Genomic DNA, 26,544 nt, shown 5'->3' on the forward strand with positions numbered 1-26,544 from the left:
TAATAAAAGAAAATCATGTTTATGGTCGGTCACTGTGACTCGTCATCCGCGAAAAACTCCAAAAAGTGGACTTAGAAATGGAAAAAAGTCCATGAACAAAGAACTTTACGCCACGCTACGGAAAGTTTTTTCGGGGAGAAATGTCGTTCTGCTAGAAAGGTTCATTCAAAGCAAAATACAATGGAAAGCTGTGGGTGATGGGCTACTGGTTAAGTGTTTCTCATACTTTTCTGTGCTTAAAACCTGAGAATACTTTATCCTTTCCGAGCAGAACATGCTCCTAACATAATATCCCGAGACGTATACCTGAAACTCAGATAGAGAATTCAAAGGCACTTGTCCGTAAAGCCAGTTCTTGCCTGTATTGCTTCCTGAAATCCAGATTGGAATTGCACGGTAGGTTTTTGTCTTCTGGTAAATTGTAAGTGTCTTCTTTCCAGGTCCCCGCAACATGTAACGAAACTTTAGGCACTCACTATGCCAGTCATGTGATCTATTGTATAGCGGGCTCATGAGAACAGCCAACTGGGTAAAGCGGGTGACGTTGGTATCCACTACAAGTCGTCCACCTGGATCAGAAATAAAATTGAAAGCATTTTATTTACAGAATATCATCGTAAAATCTATCGAGAAGTTATCAAGGAACAAGGAACATTTAACAACGTTTTGAGCGAACCAACACAACAAAAAAATTAAGAAAAAAGTTAATTAAATTACGACATTGATGCAGCGGTTCCTGGTTCAGAGTGGAGCATGGTTGCAGATTTCTTCCCTTCACTAATTTCTCTCAATCAGCTGTAGAGCTAAAGGCCTTCCCGACATGGATTAATAACCAAATTTTTTTGGATGATGAAGCCACTAAGATAAATTTGCGTAATGTGTACATGTTTGTTTAAGGAGAAGGAGGACATTCTTAATGGATGAACATGTATCACACTTTAGACGAACATTCACACACGCGATAAATGTTTTGTAGAGATTTTTTACTGTAGCCAAAGGACTGGAATCTTGTTGGGCAAATTCTGCGGCTATTCGTTTTTAAAGAAGACCATCCAATAAGAACTAAGCGTAAACTCTCTACGTCAGGCGTGTGGTGTAACCGGGAAAACGGGAAAACGAGAGTTGGATTTGCAAGGTGATAAAGTGCAATTTTTTTCACTCGTTTCTCCTTGTGGTTTCGCTGCTCAGTTTCAAAACTTCCTTAAACTAGCCAAAAGGATCTTTTTATAATCAAACTGTAGAGCAATAAATGAAGGACCGATTGAAATCAAATTCTCGTGACTATGAACTTGCCTCCTCTATCGCTGCAGGTTCGAAACCACTTCACTTCTACTTCTTTCTGCAACCCTTTTCTGACTGTTTTCCAGGCCTTCGCGTCACCATCTTCGCTGTCACATCCAAATGACATGCGCAGTATCTCCTCGACTGGCATTGGGTGACCCCACAGATTGAAACCACTCAATACACCCAAAGCAATTGACGCATTTTCGCTGGAATTTCTGAAACCAATGGTCATGGTTCCTTCCCCTGTGCGCAAAAGGTTAAGAGACAAAAGCAATTTTGTTACTACACTTAAATTTTCTGATCGCAGAAGTTACTTCTACATCGGCGTTCTCGTTTAAAGTCAACCATCTATCACGATAAGTTAAAGATGGTCTTAGGAAGTAGCAGTGGAAAAATACAAAGCAAAATCAACCAGACGCATAAAAGATAACACTTTTGCTGAAGCCATAGAGCAAAATGTAAATAGTTTCCCTACAAAGAGTACCTTCGTTCGGCGTTAAATGGAATTCAAATGAACCAAATCTTCTCTCGCCGTCTTTGAACACCTGCATGAGTCTCTTACTCCACAATACACACACGTGGTGCCACATGTCATCTGCTACGCCCATCGGTATTTTGCTATGAATAAAATATAATGATAATCAGGCATTCAATTTCATCTATTCATCCAATCCATCCATTCATCTATATGGTGGCATGTGGCCACTCACTAAGTTACAGTAGTAAGTGTATTCCAGGATGTATTATCATTGGAAATTGGGATCAATGCTGCCATCTGGGCACGGCACACGAAATCGAGTACAACGAGGACGTTAAAAAGAACGAGCGCGTTCTACACGAAATCGAGTATAACGAGCACGTCAAAAAGGACGAGCGCGTTCTACGCGAGATCGAGTATAACGAGCGCGTTCAAAAGAACGACCACGTTAACCTTAAAATCCAATACAACGAGGACGTTAAAAAGAACGTCCTCGTTTATACGCTTTCATCGTGTGGTTCAACGATCTTTCGTAACATCGTGCTCGTTGTCGAAGAACGTGTTCTTAGACAACGAGCACGAATCAGATCGTTAACGATATTGATCGTTAGGAATCAGATCGTTGACGATCTAATCGTCGACTTTAAATCGTGTCAACGGAGCAGAAGTACAGAACGTGGGTTCTACGAAATTCCATTTAATATCTCGCTTTATTTTCAAATCAAAATATCTTTGTGCAATTACAGAACGTGGGTTTTATGAAATTTCAGGTCAATATTTCATTCGATTTTCCCGTCGTAATATCGTTAGATAACCCACAAAAGGAGGAAATAGAGTAAATAGGGCGGGAAAAGGAACAATGTAGCTTACAGTATTTGATCATGATGGATGTTCTAAGCGATTATTTGGGAAAAAAAGAAAACCACAGTAGATAATTCTTCAAAGACCAGCATTTTATTAAACATTGATCCTTAGGTATTGATCCCTAGGCCAATTTACATCAGCACGGTTTCTTAATAAGATTTTCCCTAACAGGTTTTTTCCAAATATCGGACATGTTCACGGAACAACGCATGACGGGTAATTGCTCGACAAAACCCCTTTTGGGAAAAAAATTCAATGCTTGTTTTAAACTTGCAGAGAATTATTTCATCAATTAAACTATCAACAAAATCACTATGTCTAATTCTCTCCTTTGCGACTCTCATCGTGATTAAAAAATTGACACATGATACTTCAAAGTTATCTTTATTTAATTGTTTTCCAGCCTCAGGAGAATTTGTTTGTCATTTCCAGCAATATCCCTAAATATTGCACTTGGCGGGACTCTAACTGAGACGTTTTCTCCACTATACATCCGGACGACGACACCAGCGTCTCTTTCTTGGGCAGTGAGTATGCTCTGGTTTGAAAAATAAATACAAAACATATTATATTCCTGCGTTTTATTGAAAACAACATGCAACAATCATCATAAAAAACATCCACGAGGCGCAACTTGTGACGATTAAAAGTTCTAACAGGTACGGGCATTCATCACGATCGCAATAAATTCAGAGATTCCTAGCTCAAATAAAACAAATGTTGAAGGTCTAAGTGGATAAAACGTGTCAGTTTAAGAACTGAAAATCGAGTAGTATCAACATATCAAAAGGGAGGAAATTCGTGAAATAAAGCAATCAGTAGGCATCAGAGTAGGATCAACGAAAATTACAGATTAGAGCTTACAACAAATCTTCGTCACAGCTTCTGAAATATGCAGGGCTGTATTAAATAACTGAATAGAAGGTACTGAAAATATTTGACTTTTCTGCGAATACTCCCATTTCGACTCCGCGTGGTCCTATTTTGTCCAAACCTTCGTTTTGTGTTAGAAATCTCGCCATACATAACTCACCTTCAGCTTAAATCTAACCCAGATACAGTTGTTTACACTTCTATGAAAAATATGGGATACTCTGATAGAAAGTAAGTCTTAATAAATTACCTGCGGAAAAGAACAATTATATTCGGAAACGGCGCATCCAACTGCTTCTATTTCTGGTGCTGGTGCTGCCGTTGCATGACCAGCTGCTGGTGGTATTACTGTTACTGGCGATGAATGCACTTATCGGTACAATTAGTTTGTATCAATGTAGAGCTTTACACTCAAACATAAGAAAAACAAATGTCGGCGAATCTTTCTCAAAAACAAAATGAATCTGGTATTCTTATTTGGTGGATTTAGGCTTGCGAGAAAAGGGTTGGATGGTGAAGCCATGGCATTAAGTTATCACAGAATGTCAGTGTTGAATAATAACAATAATAACTGTTATACCTCTTTCTGTGCATCAGCTGTTTCCTGTAACAAAATAAATACGATGTTAGCTGTAAGCTTCGTTTTGAGTAAATGGACCCTACTTCATCTGAATAAATTAATTGTAAACAAAATTCTGGTGCATTATAGATAATGTAATTAATCTTGATGTTAAGCAGTGACATCCTGTAGCCTTTTTCAGTTAATACTTTACCGATGCTTGTAACGCTTCATCTTGTTGGCGTCGCAGTTCTCTATGTGTCCTCTAATTATTGCCGGTCATAAATGGGGTCAGATTGGCCCCATCTCTCAAACAAGCATGTTCACCTGTTTTTTCTATTGTACTTTTCGAAACAGACATTGGTAGTGAACATTTAAAGAAGGTTAAGAAAATAATTGTTCGACAGCTTTTTTTTCTGAGGAATCACCTTTCTTTCTTAAGAATCACCTTTCTTCAGTAGCCAAGTCGGGCTACTGCTATGCACGTTCATAGCGAGTAATTAAAATCGCTTAACATGCCGAAATTTGTCTAGCCCCTTTGAAAGCTACCTGACGATTTTGCTAGCCATGTCATATTGAACGGCACAAACTGACGAAACAAATCTTCTGATATATTTAAAGTACAATGCCACTGGTTATGAATCATGAGCATTGAAAATGCTTTTAAAAAAATACCTCGTGGGGTTTACTCCCGCTAAAGTTGAAATGTTCGTCGCCAGTAGGTTTGCAATCTGACTAGAAGTGTGCCTGGTAGAGAATTGCATATCCTTTTGCTCTCCTTTCCTGTATCAACGTTTCCATACGCGATCTTCGAGGAATTGCTTTCTTCGAGACATCCTCTTGTCGCAAGAGGACAAACGCTCTTGTAACAGATGTGTTTCTGTTTACATTATCTCGCTACCTTTGCAGCAGGGTTGAGGCCTGTGCGTCTATTTCAGATTAATCGATTGGAGCAGAAACTTGGTCTTCAGACATATTCGAATTCCTTTTGAGTAAGTCTCGGCCTTGCAAACGTTTCGCACTGATCAGACGAGGAGAGGGAGGAGACTTGAGTTAATGTCAACTGAACAGCCTTTTTTTTTTAAGTGCGACTAGGATATAGAGTAGTCGGAAATTCACGTGGTCGGTAGGAAGAAAAAGGAAGCTTTGTTTTTAAAATGAAATGTGATATTTGAATGAGGGAGTATGCTGATATGATAGCCTGCAGAGCAAGGGTTTTGGTTTAAGAACTTTCATTTTTCCGGAAGCTTATTGGAAGGCACCCAATTTTAGAGGTTGAAAATAGTTCGTTTGCTTTTGTTTTACGTTGCGTTTTTCACTTTTTGTTTTTTACTTTTACTGAAATTTCACAATTCTTCCTTTTGTGCGAGAGAAGTGTTGTTTGTGACTCTCAAGGACTCAGAGGAAACTGTCATTAAATTTCCTGCCACAAAGGCGAAAGAATCCATTTTTTGTCGTCAAACCAGCTTGCATTTTCGGTTCGCCAACCACAGAACGAGTTGTCGTACTCTTCCGTTGCATTCCAACGGAAATCGGCGAAATTGCGCCATCGGTTCTTGTTGCTCCACCACCTCGAAATAACCTCACGCTGGAGAATAGCCTGTTAAAACCGGCTCGCCAAACACCCAGTTGTCTCCTCTTGCTCTTTGTCCACGGTTTCCCTGTATCTAGATGAAACCGTTGATAATTTATCCTGCTAGGAATATCCCTTGGAGGATTCTCTTTTGCCGTGGGTTTGAATTCTATGTTATCAAAAAATGTCTCATTTGAATTCCTACACGGTCTTTGGAGAATACAGAGCAGTTATATTTCACGTCACTCGATATGTTTTCAGAATTAGCATACATGGATAAGCTTCACTAAAGCAGGCAGTTCCTTCAATATGAAATGTTACCAAAATTTACAAATTTACAAAATATTATAAATATTAAGTATGTTTTAAACAACGTTCAATCTTTGACCCGAGTAATGATTCATTCACTACACCATTAAGTCCTGTTCCCCATGTTTTCAATTTCATTGACGTGTTTTACATGTCGCTATCACCCTTGCTTTGTGGTTGAATTTTTATCTGTACCTACAGAAAAGTCTTTCAATAATGGAAAAAATGTGGCATCTTGGAGGCCCTAGAGAATATTGTCCCTTCGTATACCTGACTTGCTACGTTTTTCTTACAAAAAAAAAAACCCGAAACAATCTTGAACCAATGATGTACTTAAGACGTGACACTAAACTCCAGTTGTAACAAATTTGAGCTCTGGTCAATTTCTAATTATTGTTCAGATACTTCCGCTCCCCACAGATTGTCCCTGGTGTATTGTTCCTTTAATTGTGTTGTCAGCTAAATTAAGGAAGAAATAACCGGATATACAGCGAGAAGAGTTAATGTTTTGTCAAGCAAGTTTAACAATTCGTTCCAGACCGATACTTTCTTGTTTCATTGTTAAATGTTAGCATTTTATATTACTCGGAATTCGAGCGGCTAAATCAAGTCTTATATTTACCAAAGCACCCAACTAGCAGCGAACAAAGCTTTTCTCTGACTTCTGTTATGTTGATTTTCGCTAAATTTCTGGTCGATTTTCTTTCAGAGGATTCGGTCAATTTCTCTACAAATGGGGAGGAGGCGACGTTGTGATCAAGTCTTCTGCTTGAGAATAAAGGTGAAGACAGACCGGCACGGACTACCCATGTCGCTTTCGTGGTGGCGTCGCATTATCGCCTTCAAATTGTATGAATGCTCTCACAAACGTGACTTATAGGATTTTCTTTTTTGGTCAATGATCTCATTAACCCTTTCCTGTGTGTTATATTTTACTATCGGTGTTTCGAAAACAAAATATTACAAAAACTTTGGAATATAACAGCCTTTTGCAAATTGAGAGGGCAGCCAGAAAGCATCGTAGAAAGGTCTCTTTCAGGGGTCAACTTTGCCCCAGACAATCGGCTCTTACACATACAGAAAAGGTCACGAACGTTTATTGTCATTTGTCACACCATACCCCCGGCAGTTAAAACAGTTTACACATCCCATCAATGTGTTTGCCCTCATTACTGCCCTTTTGTCAATGATCTCATTAACCCTTTCCCGGTGTGTGTGTGCGTGTGTGCGGTATTTTACTATCGGCGTTTCGAAAACAAAATACTACAAAAATATTTGAATATGACAGCTTTTCGCAATTAAGACAACCCAACAACGCGAGAGGGCACCCAGAAAGCATCATAGAAAGGTCTCTGTCAGGCGTTAACTTTGTCTTAAAACTATCGGCTCTTACACATACAGAAAAGCCAAAAGGTCACGAACGTTTACTGTATTTTGTCCCACCACACGATAGTTAAAAGTTTAAAAGCACTGGAGTCTGACGTACAATCAGACCTTGCAGAAAACAGTTTTCATAAACCTCCCATCATCTTTTACAAAAAGAAAATATCCCTTCAAGACAGGCAAGTGAGAGGAAAATTGTCATTTAAAGGTGATAATGATAATACCACGCGACCACAACAGCCACAAAGGAAACCGTGCCGTTCTGTCTTCATCTTTTTTCTCATATACCTTGAATAAGGGACCAACCAGTTAACTCTTGAGGGGGGGGGGGGGGGGATTTTGAAAAAAATTTCCTGCAAGCGCTTGTTGGAAGAAAACAATTGCATGCAGCCCAAATGTAACAGAAAAAAAAAGAGCACTTAGAACGGAAAAAAAATATCCTGCCCAGCAGATTGCTAGAAAAAAAATTTCTTGATGACCAGAAATCACCCACCCGCCACCCCTCAAATGTTAAATGGTCGGGCCCCTAACGCTACACTGCAAATTAAACGTAAACAATCATGCATCTTGTCGTCAGGAGAACCTATTCTTATTTACTCAGCATGTTGTTCTTCCACGTTTACGTTAGAACAAGGATGCGATCTCACGGCTGTAACGAAGAACTTCAGGGAAAGTAATGTGTGTGCGAGTGAGCCTAGTGAACTCGTTCGCAATGACCCTGTGGGTAGCAACTTTCCCTGAAATCAGCAAGAGCTTGTTCATCTGTTGTTACGAGAAAATACAGGTCAAACAATTTTCCAATTATCCAGATCTCCTTAAAAAATGAGTTCTATTGCCCGAAGACACAACTACAACAGAGTCTCCAGGCCGCGTTTAGCTCGATAGATTGCAACAGATGATTGGTCACTGTATCACATTACGTCAGAGGACATAGCTACAATAATTAATAAGGGGACATAGGTACAACGGTACAGATTATTAGGGTGTAAAAAGTGTCCCTCCCCAGTCTACTTTCGATTATCTCTCCTCGCTCCAGTATCACTTCGCTGTTAATGGCTTGTGCCGCAAAATGAAACCGTTATCCGAGCTCATCAATTTTTGCATTTGCATGGGTCAGGTACAAATGGCTAGGTAACACCTGTCTTCAAAGGTAATGAACACCTAGATAAAGGAAATTATCCATCCATTTTGGTGTTATCCGTCTTTTCATCTTTGACGCAGTTCTTGGTAATTGTCTCTACCACAGGCACCAGTTGAACAAATAGTTATATGTACCACTTGTGAGCCAACTCTGGTCGGCTATTTGAAGTATTGGAAATAAAGTGTTGATGAGAAACGTTCATTGGGTGTTGTATCATGAGATCTCGTTTGGGATTTCGAATTCGACACCCTAACCTACTAGACAACCATATTCTTCATTGTCTGTCATTACAAAGTATTTGCCTGACTAAGAGCCTTTTGGTTCGATGCAGACAGCGTGATAAAATTGTGATAGATTTTTTGATTGGTCTTTGATCTCTTTTTGGGCCCCTCCCTTTTCAAAAGTTTTAAAAGTAACGATGAGTCATGAATGTCGCATGCCACTGAAGCCACTATGTGAACGATGATTTACAGTGATCTCCGTCAATGTAATTTTTCCCAGAATTCAAACCCTTGGGTGACTCCCGCCAGATGTTTTGCAGATTTCGATTTCCATGCATCAAACCAAAAATTTGAGAAAGAAAATGTTATGAAACTTATGGATGTTACTATTCACACAAATTTAATTTTCATGAACCAATGGCCTGTCTATGTATGCGTTCACTAGTTTATTCCTTTAGATGCTAAACTGAACAATAATTGGTTTATTCTGTCCCATCCAAGCTACTGTTCTTCTGTCTGATACTTTCGTTTGAAAAGTGACTCCGACAAGCTTGAAAAGTTAAGTGATAAGGCACTAAGGAACGTTTTCCATGAAATTCTGATATTCAAGTCTGAGGAGATTATGCTTCATAATAAAATAAGTTATATTATACTATTTCATTAAATATTTTTCAGTTTATTAATATTTATCTTTCAACTTTCAGAAAATGAGACGTGAAGATCATGACAAATGTCCAATTATTTTGCCAACATTTTATCAAACTACAACAACTTATATACCATAATAAAGATCTAAGTAAGGGAAACACATCGGTGTATTTATATTCTCTAAAGGTTTGAATCCACATGTGCTGGAGACGCTAAGAGATTGAAAGGTTGAGGTAGTTAGCCACTAGCCCTGATGCCAAAAAAAATTCATAAAAAAATTAGGTTTTAAGTAAAGAAGCCGCACTTTCACGTATGTGTAGACATGGTTACTTACTATATTTGTACAAGGTTTCATATCATTTGATTAAAAAGTGTAGAAATTATCGCAGTTAGGGCTAAATTTTGGGTAACGACATTAACATCCCTGGAGAATCAGGCAAAAAAAAATATCTCAAAGAAGCCCAAATTTGGTGTGTACATAGTTTGCACCATTCCCTATTCAGTGATTTTAAGTAACGTCCATTCCCTCTAATTTTAGAAATCTGACGTAAAGCAAAAAACCCTTGGTATAGGTATGTATCCTACACAAGGCTTGACACAAAACTCAACCTTGAAACTAGGGCTAGATCGCAAAACTGCTAAAACCTTTATTCTTGGGAGTTGAGAGCTGAAATTTTCAGAGGATGTTTATGGCATACTTTCTATTACGTGCACCAAGTTTCAAGTTATTTCAATTAATATTTTGGATTTTTTAGCCCTTTTTCGTCAAATTTGCATATTTTGAGAGAAGTGAGGGTTGGGGCTTAAGGGCTTTTCGCATTTTTTTAAGCACCATCTCATTGAATGTAGACAAGCTATACATCGTTGGAAAGGTCGTATTAAGGACTACAACTTGATGTATTCAAAAGTATTGATATAATTACTGGACATGCGCTGGAGACCAAAAAAGCTCGAAAAAAGAACACGTTCTTCGACAACGAGCACGATGTTACGAAAGATCGTTGAACCACACGATGAAAGCGTATAAACGAGGACGTTCTTTTTAACGTCCTCGTTGTATTGGATTTTAAGGTTAACGTGGTCGTTCTTTTGAACGCGCTCGTTATACTCGATCTCGCGTAGAACGCGCTCGTCCTTTTTGACGTGCTATCATATGTGAACCAGGCTTTACTAACAACGTTCTATTCTTTTCGTACCTTCCCTGATTTCATTTCGTAATTCTTGGTTCTCACACATCAGCTCTTCATTTTCCTTTTTCAGCCGATGGATGATGTCCCCAGGCATTTGGGTGATCTCGTCTGCGTGAAGAGCAACTTGACACCAGTACTGAGATCGCTCCGCTTGGCGAGTTGCATTGTTTTTGACGCCACGTGCTTTTTTCACGATGTAGTCCACTCTTCTGTAGACGGCCATCCCAACTCGAGAGCGAGCAGACGACGATAATTCGTAGCCGACTTTAACCAAGCTAGCCTGTAGGCTATCGAAAACTTGGCTGTGACTATGAAGCTTCCTCCATTGCCAGAGGCCCTCTCCATTGAGTTGAAGAGTAAAGAATGGGTTTTTGTTACCCATAAACGGTGCAGAGATATTAATGAAAGCAGGATTGACCGGGGATTCTACGAGCTCTGATGAGAGCTCCCGATCAATACGCTGCATTTCTTGTACGGAACACATGACTGAAATTATGAGACTCTTGAAACTTAGGTTGTTTTAGCGATTGAATGAGACTTACGATTGAAGCAGCTTTTTTCCCCCGAGGGTAATTGTTTCGAGGGAACAATATTTGAGACATTAGAGCCAATTAGACAGCAGTTGCCAACAGTTACGCATCTGAATTCATAACATACATACCTACATACATACATCAACTTTATTTCAACACGATAAATGTTTAAAGCTTCGCGCTTATGGGGTCGTGCATTTAACTAGTCCTAAAACTAATGTCTATTACTAACTTACATACAAAATAGAAGTAAGAATACTAATAGTTAATAAATGTAAAAATTTGTATAATATATATGATATAATTTGCATAAGATATCTTTAAAAATAAATATAGTCTTGATCACAAAAATTAATTGTTGAGGCAGATGTTACCTTAAAATGAAAATCTTTCGTCTGTAAATAACACTTTTCTTTAATAAACAGTTATACTGAAGTTTTCAAACATTGCTAGACGTATTTAAGTAAGTAACTTGATTTCTGAGTCAAGCATAAAGACCAGCCAAAGGAAAAATCTTAATAAGGGACATGTAAGAGAATAATGGTATCGTTAAAGTTCGATTAGTCGAACAATCGAACTCGCAAAGATAGCAGGTTGCATGAACCTTACACCAAGGATTGAGTTCAATAGCCGGATGTTCTGCCCACTTTCTATTTCGTTAGAATAATAATAATAATAATCACTTTATTTAAGTCTCAAAGCTACATAGCCGAACACGAATGCTCTACTAACTGGGGAGACTGAAATGAAAATAAACTGTAAATTAAATCAAATCATGTAGGTTTTTGAGGAGAGGGGAAAACCGGAGTACCCGGAGAAAAACCTCTCGGAGCAGAGTAGAGAACCTACAAACTCAGTCCACTTATGACGCCGAGTACGGGAATCGAACCCGGGACACATTGGTGGAAGGCGAGCGCTCTCACCACTACGCCAACCCTGCTCCCAAGAGAATCGCTTCAATCGGTAGAGAAATATTTGAGCGATTCTTCTGACAACTGGCATGTGATTGCGACGATCGTCGAAATAGAACTAAAGTCTCTCTTGCGACAACGATGGAGAGGTGTGGTTTCCATATGATAATAACGATCGCTAAATATTTTTGTAGGGATCATATCTTAAAAGCTTTTAGTCTTTTAAGCTTTGTCTAGTTACCGCCTCATTTTCAATACTAATTAGGCGGCGTTTGCGCGATTGTTTGCGGAGGCGGAGCTTAGCATATATTGATAATCTTGCGGGAAGTTTGAAATGGGTAACTTGTATTCTCGTGGGAGTCCCCAAAGGACAAATTTGGAGAGATCACTGCGATGCAGAGCAAACGTTTTCGAAATTCGCGTTTTGCGACTGCTTCGAAAGCTTGAAATCCCTTGAAAATTTCTATGGCGCTTTCTAGAATGTTAAATAAAAATAACCGTATGGTAAAAGAAAAATCTAGCAATTGAGTGAAGATGAATTACGCCTGAAAGTGTGCTGAGATCGACTTCTCATACCAGCAGGACGCCAACATAGTCAATTTTCAAGGCAAATTTGCGACCTCTTCTGAAAGCGCAAGAGCAAAGTGTGACTGATACACTGTTCAATTGAACTTTCTTCTATAAAAGCCATATGGTAAAAGTAGGATTCAAAAAGTAGTTTATCCGTAAACGAATAGAACGTAAGCTTTCCTCGACATTTTCAGCCCTTTCCCTCTATTGTTTGGCAATCATTTTCTAATTAGCGTTTAAATTTAGCGCCAGTGTCTCAATGAAAGTCCCGGATATGTCACTAAATTCTGGGCGATGGGACATGTACATGGAACAACGCATGACGGGTAATTGCTCGACAAAACCCCTTTTGGGAAAAAAATTCCATGCTTGTTTTAAACTAGCAGAGAATTATTGCATCAATTAAACTATCAACAAAATCACTATGTCTAATTCTCTCCTTTGCGACTCTCATCGTGATAAAAAAAATTGACACATGATACTTCAAAGTTATCTTTATTTAATTGTTTTCCAGCCTCAGGAAGATTTGTTTGTCATTTCCAGCAATATCCCTAAATATTGCAATTGGCGGGACTCTAACTGAGACATTTTCTCCACTATACATCCGGACGACGACACCAGCGTCTCTTTCTTGGGCAGTGAGTATGCTCTGGTTTGAAAAATAAATACAAAATATATTATATTCCTGCATTTTTTTGAAAACGACATGCAACAATCATCACAAAAAACATCCACGAGGCTCGTAATAGTATAGGCGCAACTTGTGACGATTAAAAGTTCTAACAGGTACGGGCATTCATCACGATCGCAATAAATTCAGAGATTCCTAGCTCAAATAAAACAAATGTTGAAGGTCTAAGTGGATAAAACGTGTCAGTGTAAGAACTGAACAGTCGAGTAGCTTCAACATATCATAAGGGAGGAAATTCGTGAAATAAAGCAATCAGTAGGCATCAGAGTAGGATCAACGAAAATTACAGATTGGAGCTCACAACACATTTGGAAAAAACCTGTTAGGGAAAATCTTATCAAGAAAACGTGCTGATGTAAATTGGCCTAGGGATCAATACCTAAGGATCAATGTTTAATAAAATGCTGGCCTTTGAAGAATCATCTTCTGTGGTTTTCTCTTTCTTTCCCAAATAATCGCTTAGAACATCCATCATCAAATACTATAAGCTACATTCTTCCTTTTCCCGCCCTATTTACTCTATTTCCTCCTTTTGTGGGTTATCTAACGATGTTACGACGGGAAAATCGAATGAAATATTGACCTGAAATTTCATAAAACCCACGTTCTGTAATTGCACAAAGATATTTTGATTTGAAAATAAAGCGAGATATTAACTGGAATTTCGTAGAACCCACGTTCTGTACTTCTGCTCCGTTGACACGATTTAAGGTCGACGATTAGATCGTCAACGATCTGATTCGTAACGATCAATATCGTTAACGATCTGATTCGTGCTCGTTGTCTAAGAATACGTTCTTCGACAACGAGCACGATGTTATGAAAGATCGTTGAACCATACGATGAAATCGTATAAACGAGGACGTTCTTTTGAACGTCCTCGTTGTACTGGATTTTAAGGTTAACGTGGTCGTTCTTTTGAACGCGCTCGTTATACTCGATCTCGTGTAGAACGCGCTCGTTCGTTTTGACGTGCTCGTTATACTCGATTTCGTGTAGAACGCGCTCGTTCTTTTTAACGTCCTCGTTGTACTCGATTTCGTGTGCCGTGCCCAGATGGCAGCATTGATCCGGAAATTGTTACTTCTCCTTTACACCCTCTTACACAAACTGGTTCTCAAAAAATTAGGAATCTTAAGCAGTCTCAGTGATGGTGTCAACGAAAAGAGAAGCTAAGATATGAATTGGGTTGAATTTGAGCAAATGGCAGCGCTGACTGCATTAAAGAATAGAATACAAACTTGATTTATTTGCTTTCGGTGTTCCACTTTTCTGACTCGTGAAAAATTGGCGGTATCACGTTGTTATTCTGTAGAGAATGGCCACGAGATGCAAATAGTTTTTAATACTGCTCGCAGAGCTATACTTCGGCTCGTCAAACTTTTAGTTTGGTCCTGTCTCGTCCTTGTTGACCTTGCTTATGCGTATGCAGTTTGCTTAAATTCCCTTTTTATGCGCCTACTAAGGCAACGATGAATGAATTCAATATTTTGTCTCCTACCTCCTCCTGTTATTCATCTGTATTACAAAGATGTCGTTGCTGACGTAGCATCCTAGTTGCAGCGACCCGCCTCGTTCCTTGACGACTTTATATTCGATGAAAAAACCATCATGAGAGGTCTTTAACCAAAAGCAGAGCGTAAAACCCTTGTGGAGAGATAAACTTTCTGAGAACGACACATAGCCAAGATCAATATCAGGAAGATGAATCTCGTAGTTTCCTGGATCGAAAATTCCTGTAATGTTAACACAAAAATTTTCTATCAATTATATAGCAAACCATATACAGCTGAAACTTTGATAGAGGATGCAATGACGAGGCAGATCCATTTTTAGCCTCCATTTGATAAATTTTCATTTCAGAGGGGAAGCAGTGAGGATTACGAGTAAACATTTTCCTGACTGTCCTAAGAAGCTTGCGCGCTGAAACAAAATTAGAGTCGAACCTCCCTTTGCGACTGCCTCTCGTTATAAACACCTCTCTTTAGAGATCACTTTTTCAAAATACCAAAAGTTTCCAAGTCAGATCACAATAAATGGGAACTCTCGTAAGCGAACACCTCTCTTAATCGGCCTCTTTTAGAGATGCTCAACCTCGGGTAGGAGATCAACTGTTTCAACATATGTCGTTCAAGTAGAGTCCCCGGAAGTGCTTCCCGAAATGGCTTTACCACGTGAATTTTTGCTTGTGTTCCGTTCCTGGAGAAATTTGGACAGCACCACTGGAATAACAAACGAACCAAGTTTTTTTCACGAGAATTGTCCCAAACGCGCTGTAGATACAAAATAATCACCATAGATCCTAAGTTATTTGCTTTTTTTGCTTGAACACGCCGCTAAGAGTTATTCCTATAGTTTTCCATAAGCGTTGGCCAGAAAGGGTCCGGTCACCATACGAAAATTACTCGAGATAAGGAACCTAGACTTGACATTTCGGACGGTCGCTCACGAGAGGTTCAACTGTAGTTGTATTCGCCGAGTACAACAGAATTCAGAAACATATAAACTAATAAGATCATATGCTTCCAATTGACTATATCGCTGTAAATCTTACGGTCAAACTCACTGATAATAAGGACATCAAGTGACAGAGCAGTTTAGGCCCTTGGGTTTCATATTTGGGGATTCCAGTTCTGAATCTTACAGTCATTAACTCAGTTGGGTTCGTCTTTTGAAATCCCCGTGTTAAACGACTTGGCAGCGCATTACAATTGTAGCTGAGAATTTTTTAGAAAAGATAGTTTTTAACTTCCAGTTTAGTCATAGAAGAAAGTCATGGAAATGTAAGAGTAATGTACTTTTTTAAGTCATACATTAAAAATTTACCCACCAAAACCAGCGGAGTGAACATAGTCGCTAACATCGCCCTGTTCGTGATTGGCAGTATTACCACTGTCGTTCTGATGGTTATAGTCAAAATCTTTGTTTTTGAGACTCTTCCAGCCATGGATACTTTTCCATCCGCACCAGTCTTGCGATATGTCACATTGGCTGTCATCTAATAGATTCAATAATGGACCAACTGAACTATGATTGATAAAGCCTTTCACATAAGGCTGCATTCCTATCAGGTTATTTTCAATGGCTCTCCTTAGAAAAATGCGCGTGTTTTTTTGAAAGGGAACCTCCCCTGTTTTAACAAGATAGGATAAACCGTAGCCTATACTTTCCGCGTCCTTAACCCCCACAGGTTAATGGGCACAGCGAGGTTAATGGGCACACGAAGTTCAGTTTACTATGAATACGTAACCTCTAGCGTAACCCTTACCTTTACCAGCACTCCAAGGAATCAGTTTGCAGGGTTCTTTGGTGAAAGAAACATTTACAATGGCCAGAAATGGTCCATGAGTGAATTTGCAGACACCAACAAAATGAATCTATGGTAGGTTATAAAAAGGCAATCATGATAAGCTCAGGCATGTACAACCACGAGAAGATAGGTGTTATGGGAAAAAGGAATTTTTAAGTCTAACCCGCTCTAGTTCTGGGAACACCGTCTAAGAACACCATCTTAGAAGATAGAAGACACCACGACATCATTAAATCATAACCACGTCAAGAGTTTTTCTCCTTCGCAGCCTTTGTGTGGTCTAGACATGTAACGCGCTCTCTCAAGTTACACCTGTTGTTAGAAGGGTAAAAAACGCGTTTCTTCACGAGCTTGACGATGCGTGGCGATACTTAACAAAACGCTGCGAAGGAGAGTATTAACTACCTGAATTTGAGTTGAATTGACTGGTATTGGAAGCTGTGCGTAACGCCACATATTGGTCGCCTCTTCTGCATAGAAATGATGTTGAGTTTTGTTCGTCTTTGTGTTGTTCAATAACACAGTTAACGAAGCCTTGTGCCAGAAACGAAGGCACTTCCATTCATAAGCAATGCTGTTGATGATGGGAGACGAGAGAAAACATGACAGTTCTGATGCTCCAACCGGTAGAGAGGCGTATCCTACTGACAACAAAATACGGCGTCGTGTTAAGGAGTGATCTGCTCTGGATACCATATGGTTTTGTGGCCGACATTAAAAAGTATACGTGAAATCATAGTGGGGACTGCATTTTAAGATTCCAAAGGATATCCTAACTTAGGAAAAATCGTTTTCAAATATGCCAAAAAGTGCGTTCCTGGACGGTGCCATTTTGAAACTTGCTGAAGGTTATTACATCGTTTTTAAGACATATTTTAAAATTTCTGTATTTTCTATGGCAATTATGGGAAAAGGGAAAGCAAACGACCGTTATCGGTCATAAAGTATCACTATGTTACTGTCAACTGACGATCAAACAGCTTACCTCGCTTTCCCATTCCCGCCAAATGAGTATTCAGAACCCCTCCATCATGAACGTACCAATCGCACCCACTCTCTTCAAAATAGCAGTCTGGACTCGCTGGAGACAAAGCATAAAAAGCAATAGGCTATAGATGCAACTTGTGCTTCTTAATATTCCTATTACTGACGATGCTGGACGGGAAAATAGCGAGAAATCGTGGTAATTCGTGTTAACTTGTCTTGAAGACTTTATTTCTGTTTAGATCGCTTTCAATCACCTTAAAATTAAATATACCTACTTTGTTTGAAGATTTTTTGACATGCTCCGTCCACCACCGTAAAATCATCCACTGCAATATCCCCTTTACTTCCAGTACCAACTGCTCCTTCCAGTACAAACTGAAAATAGCAATCCTGATATCAACAAAAATTGACCTTTACAAAGCTTAAATGCGTATTTTTCATTACTTTGCGAAATACTTCAGATTTTAACCTTGTACTTTTGGAAAATATGCGATTAAGTAAATGAAAATGCAATGCACTCTTTTAAACGCCCTTATAAAACATAATATTTTAAAAAGGAGCTGAAATTGAAAACATCTACAATGAAAGAGCGAGACTTTCGTCCGGCCAGCAGCTCCTGCGAGAGAATGCTCTGTGGATTACGCATTTTTAGATGATTTTAACGTCCTCTTATATGACTGAGTCGTGTTAATATATTATATAGTTTCAAGCCTCTTCGCTGCATAATTATTGGAAAATTGAATACTTACTTTAAACCAAAGGGTGCTATTCAAAGCCGTCTGACCATATCGCCAACGGTTTCCTTGATCTCCCGACACCATCCAAACAAGCGTTTCTGATTGGTTAGTTTTGAGGTAAATACTCAGATTACCAATGTCCGACCCATGCATGTGATACCAGAACTTAACGCAGACTGTCTCATTAGGTTTCATCCAGTCGCTAAGCAATCTCGCCTCGTCTCCAAAGTTTCTTCGAGAAGCTTCAATATAGATATAAAAACCTGCAAAAAAAGATATTGCGCGCCTATTGTTTTTTTGCCCTTTTCGTGATCCGAATTCTGACCCTAATGAGCGAAATAGCTGGGTTTTTAAGAGCGCTCTCCGATTAGATGTCGTAAAAGCAACTCAAAGGGATTTTAACAGCCAATTAAAGCGAAGGAAAATACCCTTAAGTTCTAATGAGAACTCGAGGTGAGACAAGCATGCTGCGTTAAGCGCAGGTAACCAAATCGTGTGTGATTTTAGTCATGCATCTCATTGGTCAATAGAATGTCACGAGTTTTCCTGACCAACAACAGAACGATATCAGCAAAAGCATTGTAGTCCTAGATTACTTTAAAACCGCTTTGTTCAGTCGTAACCGTTATCAATTTTTTCGATAGAATTGAATTCATTCGGAGCCTTTATTTCTGCTTAGGCCATTGTTGGTTCTTTCCTCACTGAAGTGATTTCTGCGCAAAGGCTGCCTTACCATCCTTGCTGAACGAAGTGTGATCGTAACTCGGCCCAGTTCTTTCTGTTTGCGTCTGACCAGTGCCCACGGTCCATTGGAAAGTGGCATTCTTGTCAGGCTTTAGTCCACAGTGGCCCGTTTGAAAGTTACAGTTACCTGAAAGGACCAATAGAAACTTATTCACTTAAAAACAGGAAAGAAAACAAACAGGTAAATAAACACAATCATAGAAAAATTATCATAGCTAAAGAATTGGCAGGTGATTCAAAAGAATGGACAAAATGAAATAAACAAGTTCTTAAGATAGTTTGATTCTGGCGAATAAATTGAATTTACCATTGAGAAACAAATAAATTTACTGATTTCCACTTTAGAGAACACTTTGTGCATGTTTGGACCATCTGCTTCGCTTAAAAAACAGTAGTTTTTAGTTATTCCTCTACGAGTTAGTAAGAAAAAGAGTCGTCTGATTAGAATAGCTGATTAGGTCTGCAATTAACCACAACAAAGTTAGTATAGAAAAAACACTGAAGTCGTTCTACCTCTGAAAGATCTGCATCTCTTTTGTCCAGTGGAATTTTTGGAGGTACACGCCAAATCGTTAAGATTCCTCCTCCTAGTGGCATCCTCGTCTCGGAGAGGCGATGGTCAGCGCATCAGTGTTGGTGGGCTCTTGAGTGGCTCAAAAGCCCGATTCTTGAGTGGCAATCTTTGTTGCAGCTGGAACAGATGTAATTGGTGGCCTCTTGATCTGATCTTTGACGTTTCTTTCTCGTCCCCCTCTTGATAGTCGCCTCGGCCCTGGCCTTCATCTCAGCCCTGTGAGCCCCGTCCTTCACACCCCGACGCCAGGCATTCCGGTCTGACGCAAGGATCTCCCAGGTGTTGGGGATGATTTCAGTGAGTTGCAGGTCACGCTTGCAAACGTCCTTGAAGCGAAGGAGTGGTCGGCCCGTGCGTCGGACGCCCTCTCGCAGTACCCCATAAAGGATTTGTCTTGGCAAGCGACCGGGGTCCATACGGTGTACATGGCCAAGCCACCGTAAGCGTCTTTGGATGAGTAGTGTAGAGATGCTAGGCATGTCGGCTCGCCCAAGGACCTCGGTGTTGGGGACTCTGTCCTGCCATTTGATCAGGAGGATACGCCGAAGGCAGCGGAGGTGGAACCCGTTGAGCCGCTTCTCTTGTCTGGCGTATGTGGGCCATGACTCGCTACCATAGAGGAGTGTGGAAAGGACACAAGATTGGTAGACTTGCAGTTTGGTCCTCGCGCTCAGCAGGTCATTGCTCCACACTCTTTTGTTGAGTTTGGCCATTACTCCCGCTGCCTTGGCAATCCTTGAGCTGATCTCGACGTCTAGTGATGCTTTGTTTGACACTGTGGACCCTAGGTAAGTAAAAGAGTCCACCACCTCCAGTTCAGTATTGTCGATTGTAATGACGGGAGGTGTCAGTGCATCTTGGGCAAGGATGTTCGTCTTCTTTAGGCTGATGGTAAGGCCGAACTCTTTGCAGGCGTGAGACAGCTTATCGACCAAGCGTTGGAGGCCTGCCTCGCTGTGAGATGCCAGGGCAGCATCATCTGCGAACAGCAGCTCGCGGATGAGCACCTCAAAGGTCTTCGTTTTGGCGCGGAGCCTGGCAATGTTGAAGAGCTTGCCGTCTGCCCTTGTCCGAATGTATACACCGTCCGAAGAATCGGCAAAGGCATACTGGAGTAACATCGAGAAGAAAATCCCGAACAGAGTTGGTGCCAGAACACAGCCCTGTTTTACTCCACTTCTGACTGGGAAGGCATCCGAGGTGGCTCCATCAAAGCAGACGGTGCTCTGCATGTCCTCGTGGAAGGCGGCGATGATGGCAAGGAGTTTCGGTGGGCAGCCGATCTTCTGAAGTATCTGGAAGAGCCCGCTTCGACTTACCAAGTCAAAGGCCTTGGTCAGGTCCACGAAAGCGAGGAACAATGGTTGCTGCTGCTCACGACACTTCTCCTGTAGCTGGCGGAGGGAGAAGATCATGTCCACTGTGGACCTGGCGGCTCTGAACCCACATTGGGATTCTGGGTAAACTCGTGAAGCAAGACTCTGCAGACGACTTAGAGTGACACGCGCAAAGACTTTGCCTACAGTGCTGAGAAGCGAGATGCCGCGATAGTTATTACAATCGCTTCGGTCACCCTTGTTTTTGTAGATGGTGACTATACTTGCATCTCTCATGTCTTGTGGGATGTGCCCTTCCACCCAGCATTGTGAGAGGAGCTCGTGAAGCGGCTGGAGGATGGAAGGCTTGCCGTGCTTTAGGACTTCCGATGGTATGCCGTCCTTCCCTGGCGCCTTTCCGCAGGCAAGGTTGTCGAGGGCTTTGCTGAGCTCCTCCAGTGTGGGCATCTCGTCAAGCTCCTCCATGACTGGTAATCTGGGCAAGGCATCAAGGGCAGCGTCAGTCACGATGTTCTGGGTCGAGTAGAGCTCGAGATAGTGCTCGACCCAGCGCTGCAGCTGCTTGCTCTGGTCGGTGATGACTTCACCAGACTTTGCTTTGAGCGGTGCTGTCTTGATGCTCATAGGGCCAGTAGCTGTCTTTATCCCCTCATACATCCCTCTAATGTGACCACAGTCGGCAGCTGTCTGGATCTTGGCGCACAGGGTCTGCCAGTACTTGTTGGCACAGCGGCGGGCGGTCTGCTGGGCCTTGCTCTTAGCTGCTCTCAGAGCGTCGCGTGTGCTGTGGCAAGGGTTCTGCTTGTAAGCCAGGAGGGCTATCCTTTTGGCTTCCGTGACTGGCTGCATTTCTTTCCAGTGCGCCTCGAACCAGTCAGCATTCTTGTGTGCTTTTCTTCCGAACGCAGACATGGCCGAGTCGTAAATAGCATCCCGGAGGTGACACCATTTGGCATCCGCGACATCGGTTGTAGGCTGGTTAGCAAGTTTTTCCTGAAGCGTCTCGACGAAGCTCTGAGCCTTGGCTGCGTCGGCAGTAGCACAGGTGTTGATGCGGGGGCGACCCTTTGTCTTGGCGTGGTGTATCTTACAAGGCTTCAGCCTTATCTTGCTGCCAACAAGGGAGTGATCTGTGTCACAGTCTGCGCTGTGGTAGCTTCGCGTGTGGAGGACGCTGCTGAGGTCAGCTCTCCTGGTAATGACAAGGTCAAGCTGGTGCCAGTGGCGTGACCGGGGGTGTCTCCAAGAAACTTTGTGCAGCTCCTTGCACTTGAAGTAGGTGTTGGTGATGCAGAGGCCACGATTGCAGCAGAGTTCCAACAGTCTCTGCCCATTCTCATTTAACTTGCCAACACCGAAATGGCCGAGACAGGTGGGCCATGCTTGCCAGTCGGAACCAGTGCGTGCGTTGAAGTCACCTAGCAGGTATACGCTTTCGGAGCGGGGTATTTGGGACACTGTTTCCTCCAGGTCTTCGTAAAACTGATCTTTGGCTTCTGTGCTGGATGTGAGAGTCGGGGCGTAAACAGACATGAAGTTGACAAACCCTGTAGGTGTCTTCATGCGGAGGACTAGGATTCTTTCGCTGCCTCCAATCGGCGTTTCTGTGGTGGCGAGCAGCGAGTTCCTCACAGCAAAACCTACTCCATGCAGCCTCGGCTTGTCCTGGGACAAGCCTTGCCAAAAGAAGGTGTAGTCAGATTCCCTAAGAGAGCCGCTGTCGGCCAGCCGAGTCTCCTGGAGACAGGCAACGTCGATGTTAAGCCGTGTCAGTTCCTTGTTGATGATGGCGGTCTTGCGGGAGTCGTCTATCTGTTTAAGATCAGCAGAGAGACCAGGGCACATAGTACGAACGTTCCAGCTTGCGATGCGAAGAGCTGGAGTCTTCGTTAATGTTTTCTTTTTGCCTGGTGCAAAGTTGTGACTCGCTTGTCGGGGAAGGTCCCCTAAGCCCTACGCACCCAGTAGAGCAGGCGAGCCATGGCGGGGCAGCACCTTACTGGCTGGGGGCTGCCCAGCTTGAGGCGGGCAGTAGCTGCCCAGTGAAGCTACGAGGGCTTCTCCCACCGTCGGATGATACCCCTGGCGCTCCAACCTACGCCAATCGGTCAGGAGCTTAGAACCGGTGAACTGCCTCATCCCGTGTTGTGCCGGAATCTTGCAAAGAACCGCTGGAGTGACCTCTCCAGTTTGCGCTGAAAGCCTGGGCGGGTTAGAATGGGGACGCTGGGTTGCCCACACTTCAGTGTCCCCCTCTCGGTTCCGCTGGCTGAGTCCAAGGGAAAGGGTGAACCTTTACAATTTGGAGCCAGTTTCACTGCAGGAGCTGCCGGAAGGTAGTGCTGTGCATCTGCCTTTCGCCTTAGGGGCTCCACTCCGGATTTAACCTCGAGGTTTACTCCTGAAGCTTTTCCTGCTATCAGGTATAGCCACAAAGCAGTGGAGGTTTGAAATCAGGGTTTTCCCTCCCCTAGATGGGTTGCCTTCACCGCGGCTAAAGAGCCCCATCTACCCCATCTACCCCATCTACCCTAAATCGTTAAGATTACACCTGATAGAACCTGTAAACCAGAAAGATGAAATGCCACGTGAAAACCACAGCTACGTAAAAGTCTGACTTGCAAACTTCTGTTAATTACACAATTAAGAGGATCACCACTAGTGACTGGCTCTCTTCATAAGGAAATCTAACTGAAATTACATATAAATCTCTTCTGATAAGGGAAACCCCTGGGGAATCTATATACAGGAAATCCTGTAAAACATGCGGAGGACCACCCGACTACGATTTTTCATTCTATCCAAAACAAGCAAACAACAAGCAGACCATCATTTTTTCCAGCAGACACGGTTACCCAACTGCTACCCTTCTTTTTACGCTTGATTCACACTCTGATCTTGCTTAACACTCTGATCTTGCTTACCGCATATAGATGGTGTGTTAGTTCCATCCTTGCAGAAGGGTGTTTGACTACAAGTGTCTGACCAGGGAATGCACGATCCATCAAGGCACTGATGGCTGGAGGGACATGGATTTCCTGCCAAAAAAAATTATCATCGGCGCATTTTAGTAACTACCAGACGACGATAATCTAGAAAATTGCTATTTCGTTGGAGACTAACTGCTTAATTGGCCCGCTTGAGCGTAATAGTCTGGGCAACTGCTGTTTCACTAATTGGAGATAAGTCTAGGGTCCTTAACAGTCGGCATTTTATAGACCATAAAGATATCATCTGCTTCAAGATCATTTGACTAAATACACCTAACAGTTAACTCACGACAGCTGCTTTCATCATCTCCGCTAGAACAGTCCTCGTAACCGTCACACACTGCCGTTGCTAGGAGACATCCTCCTCCTTTACAGGCGAACATACTGGAAGGACACTCACAATTCTGTCATCTGAATGATCCTTGCAGGCAAAGTCGCCATCACACAGCAAATTCTTCTTGACACATTCGCCGTTCTTACAAGTAAACCGATCTTCGCTACATTTGAAACCTAACGCAACCGGAAAATTTAAGAATCACTTATGGAACAAATTCGATTTGATGGGAAAGCCGGCGGAATGTTTGCTGAGAGAAACTGAACATAGGCACAGAAGTTAGTATAAAGTTTCAACATACATCAGCCATTTTAGTGGTTAACATTCAGCTGGATGTCTTTTCGTAAGGTCTAAGATTGTGTAGCTGCGGTCATTAGCTTGAAACAATAGCTATTCATTCAAAAAAGATGCACTCAGACTAATCAAATATTTAATTAGCTGTTATTTCTTTCAAACGTCTTGACATTGAATGCCATTTACTTCATTGGCTTGTATAACCACAGGTAACAAAGGTAAATAACAGAATGTACTTGACGAATTCACAATGAAAACAACGTTATTAATTTAGTTGTAAGCTATCTTTTACTTTTAATGAAAACAGGATCACCTGGCTGAGCAAAGCAGGGTCGTAGTAAACAATTCTCAGTAGTTATAATGACGTCATCAAATGCAACGTTAATTTCGTCTTCAAGAACGCCTTCTCCTTTAAAAATGATCTAAAAGAATAAACCCCAGAAAAAAAAAATCAAGCTTCGATTGAATGATGAGACTTGAGTTCAATTCGTCCCCATTTCTCAGTTCTAACCTGAGTTCCTCCGGCTCCTGGCCAAGCAACCTGAGCTGCTGACCATTTTTCACCGTGGTTTCCGGTCAAATTCCATATTAACACCAGATTCTCTTCACTTGTGTCCCGTAGGTAAACCTTGAGAGTCGGCTTCGACTTAGCGGGCATGAGGTAATTGAAACGCAGACATAAGCCCACAGATTTATGGAACGGTTGCCATGGCAATAAAGGACTGTCCAATTGTGCTTTGTAAGGCCCATCAACAAAGGCAAAGCTACCTGTATTGTAAAAAGGAATCTTATACAGTTGCAGTAACGCATCGCGTTTTCAGGGAGCCAAAACTGGAGGGACCCGAGAAAGTGTGCCTGGGAACTTTAAATGTTCATTGTCTCGCCGGGAGAGTGTTAAAGAAACAAAACTGATTTTTAAGACAGCTGAAATAGCACAGCAGCCAGAGCCTAACACTCATACTCATGGGGCACGAAAGACAGGCAAATGAAGCATCTAGCCCTGGAAAAGACCTATCCCTTCAATATTCTTCAGATTTGTGCATTTTTGCCAAATTAACACCCCTGTCAAACGAAGTGATTATGATCAGTACCTATGTATAGCTCTGAGATTTCGCTGTCTGCTTTCAACTAACCTGGATAGTTAACGAAGGGTTTAGCATCGGTTAATTTCCACTTTTTCGGCATGTCATCAGGTTGTGTCCATCCGCAGTATTCTGATTGGAAATAGCACTCTTTTAACACCACGGCTAGTAAGTAGATAAATGAAGTTATCAAAATTAGTTTATTTTAAATCAGAAGACAGGTTAAAAATTACACGAGAAAGGACTTCACCTTGAAGATGGAGATGACCTAACACCCTCTGATGGACAGTACTCTCCAGATTGCTTGCAAACGAAGAGGAAATCTGTATTGATATGGAGAAATGTTAAGTGAATAGTGCGCTGTATAAAATGGCCTGTACAAGGAGCCTTCCTCTGGTAGCACACAGTCAGCATATCTATTCGTATAGATACACTGACTGTGTGAGGTCAAGGATGAGCCATCTTGATCTCACACTTAAAGCCTATATACTCACCTTCACTGTAAAATTTCCCGGCTGTTTGATTGCGTCGAAAACAGCCGTGAAGGATGTGTTTACACAAGACAGGCTCACTGCTGGGTTAATTGTTATGTTTTGTCCTAGCGTTGTGATATTCAGTTGTAGCAGGCAGTCTGGGCAATACAACCATCACAACAGAACTGGAAAAATCCTATTTAAAATGAAAGTAGTGATGTTTTATATGCTAGGTTTAACGTCTATTAGAGTACCAGATTATTTGGTACTCTAATAGACGTTTTCATCAACCACCAGGGTTCACTTTTTTACAATTAAGCCTTTTTATGGGTAATAGTATTATAGATATTTCTTCCGAGCAACGGAAACATCGACACAAACATAAAATATCTTTTCCCTACAATGGTAATACTAATAATAACAAAAGTTATGGATCTTAATGATGATTATTGTA

The 26,544-nt window shown here is 41.5% G+C and overlaps 4 protein-coding genes and 2 long non-coding RNA genes across 6 annotated transcripts; 1 reads left to right on the top strand and 5 right to left on the bottom strand.

Moving 5' to 3' along the window:
* Positions 1-165: 165 nt before the first annotated feature.
* On the bottom strand, positions 166-1,898 carry LOC148732099 (uncharacterized). The gene is made up of 3 exons (XM_088756580.1): positions 1,769-1,898; positions 1,294-1,527; positions 166-569 (listed from the first exon to the last, which is right to left on the bottom strand). Exons 1-3 carry the CDS (start codon positions 1,890-1,892, stop codon positions 166-168), a joined length of 762 nt encoding a protein of 253 aa, XP_088612706.1. The 5' UTR covers positions 1,893-1,898.
* Positions 1,899-2,994: 1,096 nt separating this feature from the next.
* On the bottom strand, positions 2,995-5,109 carry LOC148732100 (uncharacterized). The gene is made up of 3 exons (XR_015999804.1): positions 4,734-5,109; positions 4,080-4,103; positions 2,995-3,164 (listed from the first exon to the last, which is right to left on the bottom strand). It is a non-coding gene; the product is annotated as an uncharacterized LOC148732100 (long non-coding RNA).
* On the top strand, positions 3,030-9,716 carry LOC148732101 (uncharacterized). The gene is made up of 2 exons (XR_015999820.1): positions 3,030-3,153; positions 9,390-9,716. It is a non-coding gene; the product is annotated as an uncharacterized LOC148732101 (long non-coding RNA).
* Positions 9,717-11,720: 2,004 nt separating this feature from the next.
* LOC148732102 (MAM and LDL-receptor class A domain-containing protein 1-like) lies at positions 11,721-19,367 on the bottom strand. Its single transcript, XM_088756582.1, has 10 exons — positions 19,337-19,367; positions 18,996-19,133; positions 18,275-18,525; positions 17,801-17,900; positions 17,524-17,619; positions 16,944-17,179; positions 16,497-16,605; positions 16,059-16,226; positions 14,730-14,964; positions 11,721-13,186 (listed from the first exon to the last, which is right to left on the bottom strand). Exons 1-10 carry the CDS (start codon positions 19,365-19,367, stop codon positions 13,054-13,056), a joined length of 1,497 nt encoding a protein of 498 aa, XP_088612708.1. The 3' UTR covers positions 11,721-13,053.
* Positions 19,003-24,329, bottom strand: LOC111333413 (LINE-1 retrotransposable element ORF2 protein). The gene is made up of 4 exons (XM_088756278.1): positions 24,197-24,329; positions 23,842-23,955; positions 19,520-23,478; positions 19,003-19,133 (listed from the first exon to the last, which is right to left on the bottom strand). The coding sequence occupies exon 3, from the start codon at positions 22,760-22,762 to the stop codon at positions 19,634-19,636; it is 3,129 nt and encodes a 1,042-aa protein (XP_088612404.1). The 5' UTR covers positions 22,763-23,478; positions 23,842-23,955; positions 24,197-24,329; the 3' UTR covers positions 19,003-19,133; positions 19,520-19,633.
* A 487-nt stretch (positions 24,330-24,816) lies between these two features.
* LOC148732103 (MAM domain-containing glycosylphosphatidylinositol anchor protein 2-like) lies at positions 24,817-26,256 on the bottom strand. The gene is made up of 5 exons (XM_088756396.1): positions 26,112-26,256; positions 25,868-25,940; positions 25,669-25,782; positions 25,047-25,303; positions 24,817-24,957 (listed from the first exon to the last, which is right to left on the bottom strand). The coding sequence occupies exons 3-5, from the start codon at positions 25,718-25,720 to the stop codon at positions 24,817-24,819; spliced, it is 450 nt and encodes a 149-aa protein (XP_088612522.1). The 5' UTR covers positions 25,721-25,782; positions 25,868-25,940; positions 26,112-26,256.
* Positions 26,257-26,544: the final 288 nt, after the last annotated feature.

This window comes from Stylophora pistillata, chromosome 4, assembly GCF_964205215.1.
Source record: "Stylophora pistillata chromosome 4, jaStyPist1.2, whole genome shotgun sequence".
Classification (NCBI taxonomy): domain Eukaryota; kingdom Metazoa; phylum Cnidaria; class Anthozoa; order Scleractinia; family Pocilloporidae; genus Stylophora; species Stylophora pistillata.